This window comes from Crinia signifera, chromosome 4 (genome assembly GCF_055691185.1).
Source record: "Crinia signifera chromosome 4, ASM5569118v1, whole genome shotgun sequence".
In the NCBI taxonomy this organism is placed as follows: Eukaryota; Metazoa; Chordata; class Amphibia; order Anura; family Myobatrachidae; genus Crinia; species Crinia signifera.
Window position 1 is genome coordinate 323,058,304 of NC_139220.1, and position 13,440 is coordinate 323,071,743.

General features: G+C 52.1%; 1 protein-coding gene across 1 annotated transcript in view; it reads right to left on the minus strand.

Annotated features, from left to right (window-relative positions):
• Positions 1–13,440, minus strand: part of EFNB3 (ephrin B3) — a 53,936-nt gene that overhangs the window by 16,509 nt on the left and 23,987 nt on the right. Inside the window, exon 2 of the mRNA XM_083185672.1 lies at positions 4,391–4,686. Within this exon, the coding sequence (XP_083041798.1) occupies positions 4,391–4,686 (296 nt within the window). The remainder of the gene's footprint in view (positions 1–4,390; positions 4,687–13,440) is intronic.

Below are 13,440 nucleotides of genomic sequence, written 5' to 3' on the forward strand. Positions count from 1 at the left end.
CAGCAATTTAAGTGCAATGGTTTCAATTAAAGCACTGACAAGCGTCCTATTAGTGAGTAATGAGTAAAGGAGTCGATTTTATTGGGTTCAGGTGTTAATGCTTGTAGTCATTAGGCGGTCCGTTCGCCTCCCGCAGGAACGAGTGGTGTCCGCAAAGCAATAGTGGCCTTTTGGACACCGCACATTTCTTCCCTTTTTGTTCGCGTGCATTCGGAGTGCTATCCGAATGTACGCCCCCCAACATAAGTGTACTCCCCCGTGTCCGCCCATGTTTCCGCCCCGTTTTGCCCACTTTGAAACTACGCCCATGTGTCATTCCGCATGACGCCCATAATACGCCCATATTTCCCGAATGATTGCGGGGACCAGTTTTGTACGGGATTTGCCCGAACAGGTACGGAGTCAAGGCGTGGCACATGCGCGTAGCGTTCTCCACGCATGCGCAGACGCCGTAAAGACGCGATCCGAAAGTATGCGGAAAAGTACGCATCAATCAGAATAAGGGCCATACAGAGGAGTAACAGGGGCGGTACGGGAGACACATCCAGCGCAGAGATATTATACAGAGGAGTAACAGGGGCGGTACGGGAGACACATCCAGCACAGAGATATTATACAGAGGAGTAACAGGGGCAGTACAGGAGACTCAAACAGCGCAGAGATATTATACAGAGGAGTAACAGGGTCGGTACGGGAGACACATCCAGTGCAGAGATATTATACAGAGGAGTAACAGGTTCGGTACGGGAGACACATCCAGTGCAGAGATATTATACAGAGGAGTAAAAGGGTCAGTACGGGAGACACATCCAGCGCAGAGATATTATACAGAGGAGTAACAGGGGCAGTACGGGAGACACATCCAGAGCAGAGATATTATACAGAGGAGTAACAGGGTCAGTACGGGAGACACGTCCAGCGCAGAGATATTATACAGAGGAGTAACAGGGTCACATCCAGCGCAGGAGACATATCCAGCGCAGAGATATTATACAGAGGAGTAAAAAGGTCGGTACGGGAGACACATCCAGCGCAGAGATATTATACAGAGGAGTAACAGGGTCGGTACGGGAGACACATCCAGCGCAGAGATATTATACAGAGGAGTAACAGGGTCAGTACAGGAGACACATCCAGCGCAGAGATATTATACTGAGGAGTAACAGGGTCAGTACGGGAGACACGTCCAGCGCAGAGATATTTTACAGAGGAGTAACAGGGTCACATCCAGCGCAGGAGACATATCCAGCGCAGAGATATTATACAGAGGAGTAACAGGGGCGGTACGGGAGACACATCCAGCGCAGAGATATTATACAGAGGAGTAACAGGGTCGGTACGGGAGACACATCCACCGCAGAGATATTATACAGAGGAGTAACAGGGTCGGTACGGGAGACACATCCAGCACAGAGATATTATACAGAGGAGTAACAGGGTCAGTACGTGAGACACATCCAGCTCAGAGATATTATACAGAGGAGTAACAGGGTCAATACGGGAGACACATCCAGCGCAGAGATATTATACAGAGGAGTAACAGGGTCAGTACGGGAGACACATCCAGCGCAGAGATATTATACAGAGGAGTAACAGGGGCGGTACGGGAGACACATCCAGCGCAGAGATATTATACAGAGGAGTGACAGGGTCGGTACGGGAGAAACATCCAGCGCAGATATTATACAGAAGAGTAACAGGGGCAGTACGGGAGACACATCCAGCGCAGAGATATTATACAGAGGAGTAACAGGGTCAATATGGGAGAAACATCCAGCGCAGAGATATTATATAGAGCAGCAGAGATTGTATACATTATATCTATATAGTAAAGGAATGGCTAACACGGGTGATCCTGGTATTCTGTCCTGTTACAAAGGAGAGGCTTTAAGCCTGACAGTCTCCCGTACCTCCTGTCAGCCGATAGCGACCGGTCAGCAGGGGCGAATTTAGGGGCCAGGCCGCCCCTAGGCACAACATTTTTGTGTCCCCTCCCCCTATTTTAATGTAATCATATATGTATATACATTGTTATTTAAATATTTCATAAAAATTTAACTGTAGTCCACCTTAATATTTTTTTAAGCACTCTGGGCTGCTCACTGTACCTGGAGGGAGGGAGGCACTTATTAGTACAGTGATTAGCACAGTGTCTCCGTCAGTCTCTCTCCGGCTCACACACTGTGACTGACTGAGCGCAGGGAGGATCTGCGTGCCGCTCAGCTGCTGGATACACAGCAGCCAATAGACTGTGTGTGTGTGTGTAGATTAGCCAATGGGCGGGAGCCGGCAGCAGTGAGCCTGAGCCATTTCCAGACGCGCAGGAGGACCGTCGGACCCAGTCACTGAGCGGTGATGTAATGTGCATGACAGAGTGGGTGGGCAGTGGCGGGTGACGAGCGGCGCTGCCGCCGACATATGATAATTCATGTCTGCGGCGGCGGCGCTCGTCACTCGCCGCTGCCGACCCGCTCTCCCATGCTGCTATTTAACAGAATGTCAGCCTGCCTGCCGCCCTTAATTGGTGCCGCCCTGAGGCCGGTGCCTCACGGGCCTAGGCACAAATCCGTCCCTGCCGGTCAGTCAGTGCCTTGTTACGGAGGTATCAGGAGATGTCCAGGTCTGGTTCCCTCACCCAGTCTCTCCTCTAATCTATTTCTGACCTAAATTTCGCACAGCGTTACTTCCACCCACTGACTGTAAATACAAGACTGTACCCCGAGGGGCAGATTGGGGAGAGGGGGTGTCTGTGGAGGGGACAGAGAGACACGGGAGAGAACATGAAGGAAAAAAGGACAGAAAGCAGGAAACATGGATGCCGTGTCCCTCAGGGTGTGGATTATTGGGATACGGTCATTAGGTCTACAGCAACTAGGCCGAAAAACATTGGGGTCGACACCACTAGGTTGACATGGGTTTATGTCGACATGGGTGAAGGTCGATACAAGCATTAGGTCAACATGGGCAAGGTCGACAGTCAAAAAGGTAGGAATGGGGTTTTTCACTGTTTTTTTGAGCTGACATATGCTGACAGGCAGTATTTCATGCCCTACCATCCACTAGGGTGTGGTGGGAGAATAAAATAGTGCATGCAGGGATGGGGAACCTTCGGCCCTCCAGCTGTTGTTGAACTACACATCCCAGCATGCCCTGCAACAGTTTTAGAATGGCCAAATAGAAAAATGGTAACAGGGCATGCTGGGATGTGTAGTTCAACAACAGCTGGAGGGCCGAATGTTCCCCGTGCATGCTGTAGACCCAACGATCCACACCCGGATTATTACATCCTCAGTGTCTACATTGACAGTCAATATACCGATCAAGGTTAACAAGGTGAATACGCAGACATAGGAAAGGTCAACAGGGTCAAAACATCGACATGAAAAAGGTAGACACAATTTAAAAAAATATATTATTTTTTTGGGGGTGGGGACGGGGGGTGGTCAATGTTGACAACCCATTTAGTGCGAGGCATATTCTCTCATGGCGAGCTGGCTCAGAGCCTGGCAATACTTGGCACACTATATTATATGCTCCCTCTACGCCGACACGATTGGTGAATTGAGAACAAGCCTGTTTAAAAAAAAAAAATCATGGGAACTCATGTCGACCTCTACATCTTTTTCATGTCGACCTTTTGGGGTAGACCTATTGACTTTCTATTTAGAATTTCCTTTTTCAACAGGAACCAGTCCATCATTGGTACCTGCACAATAGGAATCACAAGTCCGCATTCAGAATTGCCCATATAGCAGGGGCATTTACGCCCGGCTTAAGCAAATCGGAAATCAATTTAGATTTCCGCCTGCATTCACAGCCAGCCGCATCGCCGTGGACACAATGCCCCCAACCGCCATTACTACCAATCATTTACACCCGCCCTACAGCAAATCACTGCCCTTGCCCAGAAATTCAGAAGAATCCAAAGAAGCGGGAGATTTGATTTATAATGCAGGGCAGAGGGAGATCAGATCTTTAAACTGGAGTCTCCCGCAGAATACTAGGGAGAGTAGGCAACTAGGCCAGAAATGAAGTCAGCAAGTCACCCCTGCTGGCACCCCACACTACTTACCCTCACCACAAGCAGATTTCTAGCATTGATTTGTTTTGTCTGGTTATATAATGTCACAAATATTTAATATGGTGGGCTGGGACGTTAGTGGGGAGTTATTTATTAAGGTGTGGAATGAACTGCTCAGGGATTGGTTAGAGAACGTCACGTAAGAGGGAAATTCCGCAGGAAGTGGGAAAAGAAGATGGTTAGCGGCGTACATCGGACTGTCCCGGGTCGGGATCCTGGAAGGAGACACTGCAAGGAAAATGGCGGGCATAATGATGTGGGCAACAGGCTTCCCATGCCCGCTGCCCGGGTAGAACCATGACTGCTCACCAATAATGTAATAGTCCCGGTGGGATTTGAACTCGTGTCCCCACAGGTTGGGACTGTACTCTTGAAACTTGATGGTGAAGCGGAGGTCTTGCCCAGGCCGATCACAGGTTAGGAGGAGGTTTGGGGTCCGCAGGACGGTGCACTTTAGCACCTCTTCTTCTGTGCCCACCAAATAAAGCTTGTAGTATTCGTAGGGGGATGAGGAGAAAGGCCCATGAGGTTCCGAGCGAGGGCACAACAAGTCCAATCGGTCCCCAATCTGAGGATATAGCACGTACCCTTCCGTGTCCTGGAATCTGGCATAAAAAGAGAAAGAAGGTAATTAATACAATTCTGTATAGAATACGTTTCCAATACAATGATCCCCTGACTCCTCCCAGTGCATGGAAGCCACTCCCTTATCTCACAAGACACGCCCATTAACACACAGGACACACCCATTTTCTAGATTTTTTATATAGTCCCCAGTGTAGGGTGTTATTATTATTCTTTATTTACAATGTCAATATGACAACAAGTCTACAGACATTTTTCATGTTTTTTTGGTGGGAAAAAAAAAAATCGACTTGGTTATACATTACGTTACCATCCCAGTGGTCATAGAGCGCAGTGAACCATGCGAGAGGTGTGGTAAACCGATACGGTATCTGTATCGACATAGAAAACGCAAAAAAAACCTACAAAAACCTGTTGCCTTATAAAAAGTGGACATTGTAAATGTCGGCATTTCTGAAGGGGGGGGGGGGGCAGACAAAACACCAACACTATTGACAGACAGTCGAGATGCCTGACACATTTGAAATGTTGATATGGATTATGCCGGCATGGTCAAAATGCCAACACATTTACTATGTCGACATGTCAAAAAGGCAAAGTGAGTTTTTCAGGTTTTTTTTGAAAATCACATATTTGTCATGGCTACAATATCTCCCGGATTATCAAACGCAGCCCACAATAATGTGGTTTGTGTTTGAAACCATTCTGCCGCCACAGCTGACCCCCCTGCTGCCAGCTAGCGCTTCTCCACAGCTCTAAAGTACCCAGACGACCCCCTCACCCCAAATCCCCCACGCGGTCAAAAGCGTCCCCTCCACCCCCCACCTGCGGATTGCATAACCACGTGATCTTTCCTGTAATTCGATAGCTATTATATACACATACTATCTATCAACGCGACATTCGATGACGGGCCCACGCATCACGGCGAACGGTCCATTCAAAATGCAGAAGACCATTCGATTTATCGGCCAGTGGTGGTGGAAATAGATTGCATGCAATATCTCACAAGTGTATGGGCAGTAATAGGCTACCTGCCTTGCAGCAACCCCAGACTACTCCATATCAGGACCTGCATCTCCTCCTAATGCAGGCTCCTCTCTGCCTCTCACAACATACATACAGATAGTGGCAGGTGCTCAATTAGCCTAGTAATACCACTCAGGTGCATGAGAGAAGGGGTAATATTGAGTAAGTAACAATCCATGGTTTCCCCCAGCTCACTGAATGGTATTAGTAACCAGTCTAGAACACTACATGATAATTCAATGCTAATACCATTCAGTGAGCTTTGGGAATCAATGTCTTTAGTATTAACCCTCCTTTCATGCACCTGAGTGGTATTATCACTACCAAACTAATTGAGCATCTACCACTATATATATGTCTCTTGTAATTGCAACAAGATGTTTCAGCCATCAATAAGATTGGCAGGAGAGCTCTGCAAGGTGAGACAGGCATAATGGCAAAGAGAAGAGAAACAACAGCCACTGTACTGAACACTGATCTTTGCACCCTGACTGCTAGATCATAGAAATGTGGTAAGATGATAAAATCAAATGATATGCGTTCATCCCTTGAAGTTTCCTACGCACACAACAAATCGCCTTGGAGTGGCTGTAAGCAGAGCTGTCACCAACACATCACACAGATAGCGGAGCAGACAGCTCATCATGAAACACATTCATACTACGTGTAACAGCAGATGCGGGTATGTGGTCTGATTCAGAGATGTATGCAAATGCGTTGGCAGCTGTGATCCCGTACGCCGTGACTGAGCGGAAACATGCGGATGCTGCCGGTGTGTCTGGATCTGCACTGAGACGCCCACCGACGGCTGTGCAAACGCCAGCAGCAACTGGCCGCAGGAAGAGAGGCGCAGGAGACAGTGCCACAGTGTACAGGATAGAGCGAGGCGCAGGAGACAGTGCCGCAATGTACAGGATAGAGCGAGGCGCAGGAGACAGTGCCGCAGTGTACAGGATAGAGCGAGGCGCAGGAGACAGTGCCGCAGTGTACGGGATAGAGCGAGGCGCAGGAGACAGTGCCGCAGTGTACGGGATAGAGCGAGGCGCAGGAGACAGCAACGCAGTGTACAGGATAGAGCGAGGCGCAGGAGACAGTGACGCATTGTACAGGATAGAGCGAGGCGCAGGAGACAGCACCGCAGTGTACAGGATAGAGCGAGGCGCAAGAGACAGCGCCGCCGTGTACGGGATAGAGCGAGGCGCAGGAGACAGCGCTGCAGTGTACAGGATAGAGCGAGGCGCAGGAGACAGTGCCGCAGTGTACGGGATAGAGCGAGGCACAGGAGACAGTGCCGCAGTGTACAGGACAGAGCGAGGTGCAGGAGGCAGTGCCGCAGTGTACAGGACAGAGCGAGGCGCAGGAGGCAGTGCCGGTGTACGGGATAGAGCGAGGCGCAGGAGACAGTGCCGCAGTGTACGGGATAGAGCGAGGCGCAGGAGACAGTGCCGCAGTGTACGGGATAGAGCGAGGCGCAGGAGACAGTGCCGCAGTGTACAGGATAGAGCGAGGCGCAGGAGACAGTGCCACAGTGTACAGGATAGAGCGAGGCGCAGGAGACAGTGCCGCAATGTACAGGATAGAGCGAGGCGCAGGAGACAGTGCCGCAGTGTACAGGATAGAGCGAGGCGCAGGAGACAGTGCCGCAGTGTACAGGATAGAGCGAGGCGCAGGAGACAGTGCCGCTGTGTACAGGATAGAGCGAGGCGCAGGAGACAGTGCCGCAGTGTACAGGATAGAGCGAGGCGCAGGAGACAGTGCCGCAATGTACAGGATAGAGCGAGGCGCAGGAGACAGTGCCGCAGTGTACAGGATAGAGCGAGGCGCAGGAGACAGTGCCGCAGTGTACAGGATAGAGCGAGGCGCAGGAGACAGTGCCGCAGTGTACAGGATAGAGCGAGGCGCAGGAGACAGTGCCGCAGTGTACGGGATAGAGCGAGGCGCAGGAGACAGTGCCGCAGTGTACAGGATAGAGCGAGGCGCAGGAGACAGTGCCGCATTGTACAGGATAGAGCGAGGAGCAGGAGACAGTGCCGCAGTGTACAGGATAGAGCGAGGCGCAGGAGACAGTGCCGCATTGTACAGGATAGAGCGAGGAGCAGGAGACAGTGCCGCAGTGTACAGGATAGAGTGAGGTGCAGGAGGCAGTGCTGGTGTACAGGATAGAGCGAGGCGCAGGAGACAGCGCTGCAGTGTACAGGATAGAGCGAGGCGCAGGAGACAGTGCCGCAGTGTACGGGATAGAGCGAGGCGCAGGAGACAGTGCTGCATTGTACAGGATAGAGCGAGGAGCAGGAGACAGTGCCGCATTGTACAGGATAGAGCGAGGAGCAGGAGACAGTGCCGCAGTGTACAGGATAGAGCGAGGCGCAGGAGACAGTGCCGCATTGTACAGGATAGAGCGAGGAGCAGGAGACAGTGCCGCAGTGTACAGGATAGAGTGAGGTGCAGGAGGCAGTGCTGGTGTACAGGATAGAGCGAGGCGCAGGAGACAGCGCTGCAGTGTACAGGATAGAGCGAGGCGCAGGAGAAAGTGATGCAGTGTACAGCACAGAGCGAGGCGCAGGAGACAGTGCTGCCGTGTACAGGATAGAGCGAGGCGCAGGAGACAGCGCTGCCGTGTACAGGATAGAGCGAGGCGCAGGAGAAAGTGCTGCAGTGTACAGGATAGAGCGAGGCGCAGGAGAAAGTGCTGCAGTGTACAGGATAGAGCGAGGCGCAGGAGAAAGTGCCGCAGTGTACAGGATAGAGCGAGGTGCAGGAGACAGTGCCGCAGTGTAAAGTATAGAGCGAGGTGCAGGAGACAGTGCCGTAGTGTACAGGATAGAGCGAGGCGCAGGAGACAGTGCTGCAGTGTGCAGGATAGAGTGAGGCGCAGGAGACAGTGCCGCATTGTACAGGATAGAGCGAGGAGCAGGAGACAGTGCCGCAGTGTACAGGATAGAGTGAGGTGCAGGAGGCAGTGCTGGTGTACAGGATAGAGCGAGGCGCAGGAGACAGCGCTGCAGTGTACAGGATAGAGCGAGGCGCAGGAGAAAGTGCTGCAGTGTACAGGATCGAGCGAGGCGCAGGAGACAGTGCCGCAGCCTCAATATTGGTCGGTTTTCTAAACCTCGGAGAATTAGAAAGTATCAACCAATCGGCTCCTAACTGTCATGTTATAGATCATCTTTATAAAAATGTCAGTTGGGGACAATTGCCATTCTGTGACATCATCAGCTTTACCGTCATTGGCTGTGAATAATCACATAAGAGCCACATCACACTCCATCATCCCGTAGTCATTCCTAGAGCGGATATCTGGACTATTTTATGAAGAATTGTGTATACACTTGTTAATAATCATCATGGTATGTGGCCGATAGCTCACAACACTTAAATCCCCCCAATAGAGGTGAGGAGCAGCGTTAGCCTTTTATTATAGAGAATTATCGACCTGGCAATCACGTAACCTCCGCCAATATAACGCACACACCCCTCTACTGTTACGCCACATCGACTAGTCCACTAATCAGATTGGGCAAAGGAACATCAGAAAACAGAACTTAGGGGGATCCAAAGGTGCAGAATTCCTGTATGGTTATATATTCTACTATTCATTATATACAGAGATGCTGCTCTGTATAGTAATACCGAGTATATACGGATAACTACCGCACTGCTTAATGGGCCTGGTTCAGAACTGATTGCAGGGCAGCTTTTTTAGCAAATGGACAAAACCTTGCTGCGCTCCAGTTGGGGCAGATGTAACATGTGCAGAGAGAGTTAGATTTGGGTGAGTTATTTCGTTTTTTGTGCAGGGTAAATACTGGCTGCTTTATTCTTACACTGCAAGATATAGATATCAGTTTGAATACCCTCCAACCCAATCTAACTATATCTGCACCTGTTACATCTGCCCCACTTTGCTAAGAAAGCAGCGTTGTGATCAGGTCTGAATCAGGCCCAATGACCCGGAATATATATGCTGACACTATAGAATGATACGGAGTATGTATACACTGATGATCAGATATAACAACATGAATGTGCGGGTTACTGAATCCTTTATCCGGCTCTGATTACTCATTCACACTAATGCTATATTTTCTTCAACTAATTCTCTGTAATTGGTTTGTATTAGTTAGATATACTGGCTCACGCAGATACGTTAATTAGGATGAGAACAATTAGTCTTCACATTGTCTATATGTATCTGTGTAAATACTGTGAGTACAATGATGTATTCCCGTCTCCTGTCTGACAGTCTCTCTCTCTCTCTCTCTCTCTCTCTGTACACAGACTGCCCGCAGCCTCTCTCTCCGTGCACAGACTGCCCGCGGTCTCTCTCTCTGTATACAGACTGCCCGCGGTCTCTCTTTCTGTATACAGACTGCCCGTAGTCTCTCTCTCTCTCTGTATACAGACTGCCCGCAGTCTCTCTCTCTGTGCACAGACTGCCCGCAGTCTCTCTCTCTGTGCACAGACTGCCCGCAGTCTCTCTCTCTGTGCACAGACTGCCCGCAGCCTCTCTCTCTGTGCACAGACTGCCCGTAGTCTCTCTCTCTCTCTGTATACAGACTGCCCGCAGCCTCTCTCTCTGTGCACAGACTGCCCGCAGTCTCTCTCTCTGTATACAGACTGCCCGTGGCCTCTTTCTCTCTGTATACAGATTGCCCGCGGCCTCTCTCTCTCCATGCACAGACTGCCCGCGGCCTCTCTCTCTGTGCACAGACTCTCTGTATACAGACTGCCCACAGTCTCTCTCTCTCTGTATACAGACTGCCCGCGGTCTCTCTCTCTCCATGCACACACTGCCCGCGGCCTCTCTCTCTGTGCACACACTGCCCGCGGTCTCTCTCTCTGTGCACACACTGCCCGCGGTCTCTCTCTCTCTGTGCACACACTGCCCGCGGTCTCTCTCTCTCTCCATGCACAGACTGCCCGCGGCCTCTCTCTCCATTCACAGACTGCCCGCGGTCTCTCTCTCTGTATACAGACTGCCCGCGGTCTCTCTCTCTGTATACAGACTGCCCGCGGTCTCTCTCTCCGTGCACAGACTGCCCGCGGTCTCTCTCTCCGTGCACAGACTGCCCGCGGCCTCTCTCTACGTGCACAGACTGCCCGCGGCCTCTCTCTCTGTGCACACACTGCCCGCGGCCTCTCTCTCTTTGTGCACAGACTGCCCGCGGTCTCTCTCTCTCTCTCTATGCACAGACTGCCCGCTGTCTCTCTCTCTCTGTGCACAGACTGCCCGCGGCCTCTCTCTGTATAAAGACTGCCCGCGGCCTCTCTCTCTCTCTCTCTCTGTGCACACACTGCCCGCTGTCTCTCTCTGTGCACAGACTGCCCGCGGCCTCTCTCTCTCTGTGCACAAACTGCCCGCGGCCTCTCTCTCTGTACACAGACTGCCCGCCGCCTCTCTCTCTCTGTGTACACAGACTGCCCGTGGTCTCTCTCTCTCTCTCTCTGGGCACAGACTGCCCGCGGTCTCTCTCTGTGCACAGACTGCCCGCGGTCTCTCTCTCTGTACACAGACTGCCCGTGGTCTCTCTCTGTGCACAAACTGCCCGTGGTCTCTCTCTCTGGGCACAGACTGCCTGCGGTCTCTCTCTCTGGGCGCAGACTGCCCGCGGTCTCTCTCTCTGTACACAGACTGCCCGCGGCCTCTCTCTCTCTGTGCACAGACTGCCTGCGGTCTCTCTCTCTCTGTACAAAGACTGCCCGCGGCCTCTCTCTGTATACAGACTGCCCGCGGCCTCTCTCTGTGCACAGACTGCCCGCCGCCTCTCTCTCTGTGCACAGAATGCCCGCGGGCTCTCTCTCTCTGTGCACACACTGCCCGCTGTCTCTCTCTCTCTGTGCACAGACTGCCCGTGGCCTCTCTCTCTCTGTGCACAGACTGCCCGCGGTCTCTCTCTCTGTACAAAGACTGCCCGCGGTCTCTCTCTGTGCACAGACTGCCCGCAGTCTCTCTCTCTCTGTATACAGACTGCCCGCCGCCTCTTTCTCTGTACACAGACTGCCCGCCGCCTCTCTCTCTCTCTGTGTAAACAGACTGCCCGTGGTCTCTCTCTCTGGGCACAGACTGCCCACGGTCTCTCTCTGTGCACAGACTGCCCGCGGTCTCTCTCTGTGCACAAACTGCCCGCCGCCTCTCTCTCTCTGTGTACACAAACTGCCCGTGGTCTCTCTCTCTGGGCACACACTGCCCGCGGTCTCTCTCTCTGGGCGCAGACTGCCCGCGGTCTCTCTCTCTGTACACAGACTGCCCGCGGTCTCTCTCTCTTTCTGTGCACAGACTGCCCGTGGTCTCTCTCTCTGTACACAGACTGCCCGCTGTCTCTCTCTCTTTCTGTGCACAGACTGCCCGCTGTCTCTCTCTCTCTGTGCACAGACTGCCCGCTGTCTCTCTCTCTCTCTGGGCACAGACTGCCCGCTGTCTCTCTCTCTCTGGGCACAGACTGCCCGCAGTCTCTCTTTGTGCACAGACTGCCCGCTGTCTCTGTCTCTCTCTCTGTGCACAGACTGCCCGCGGTCTCTCTCTGTGCACAGACTGCCCGCTGTCTCTCTCTCTCTGTGCACAGACTGCCCGCGGTCTCTCTCTCTCTCTCTGGGCACAGACTGCCTGCGGTCTCTCTCTGTGCACAGACTGCCCGGTGTCTCTCTCTCTCTGTCTCTCTGGGCACAGACTGCCCGCTGTCTCTCTCTCTCTCTCTGTGCACAGACTGCCCGCTGTCTCTCTCTCTCTCTCTGTGCACAGACTGCCCGCTGTCTCTCTCTCTCTCTGTGCACAGACTGCCCGCTGTCTCTCTCTCTGTGCACAGACTGCCCGCGTTCTCTCTCTGTGCACAGACTGCCCGCTGTCTCTCTCTCTGGGCACAGACTGCCCGCTGTCTCTCTCTCTCTCTCTGTGCACAGACTGCCCGCGGTCTCTCTCTGTGCACAGACTGCCCGCTGTCTCTCTCTCTGGGCACAGACTGCCCGCGGCCTCTCCCTGTGCATATTTTCATATACGGAACAGTTCTTGTTTCTCAAACTTTTAATTTTGATTTGTTCTGCACTAGTTTGTTCCAGACAAAGCTCCTCAGTCTGCAGCTCTCTCCCAGTTGTGTGGGCAGTCCTACCAGGGATATGGTGCCAATCTCTCTGTGTGCCAGTGTTGCCACATCACTGCCCACCAGCAATCGGCAGGTGTGTGGGAGTAAAGAACCACCTCCATTCTATTGCATGCACCTGAATACACTCTCACCGGCATTGTATATCACTGTATATATACTCAGTATCACTATACAGAGCAGCAGCGTGACCGTCATTGTATACTCAGTATCACTATACGGAGCAGCAGCGTGACCGGCGTCAGTGTATACTCAGTATCACTATACAGAGCAGCAGCGTGACCAGCGTCAGTGTATATTCAGTATCACTATACAGAGCAGTGTGACCGTCAGTGTATACTCAGTATCACTATACAGAGCAGCAGTGGGACCGCCGTCAGTGTATACTCAGTATCACTATACAGAGCAGCAGTGGGACCGGCGTCAGTGTATACTCAGTATCACTATACAGAGCAGCAGCGGGACCGGCGTCAGTGTATACTCAGTATCACTATACAGAGCAGCAGCGTGACCGCCGTCAGTGTATACTCAGTACCACTATACAGAGCAGCAGCGTGACCGCCGTCAGTGTATACTCACTACCACTATACAGAGCAGCAGTGGGACCGCCGTCAGTGTATACTCAGTATCACTATACAGAGCAGCAGCGTG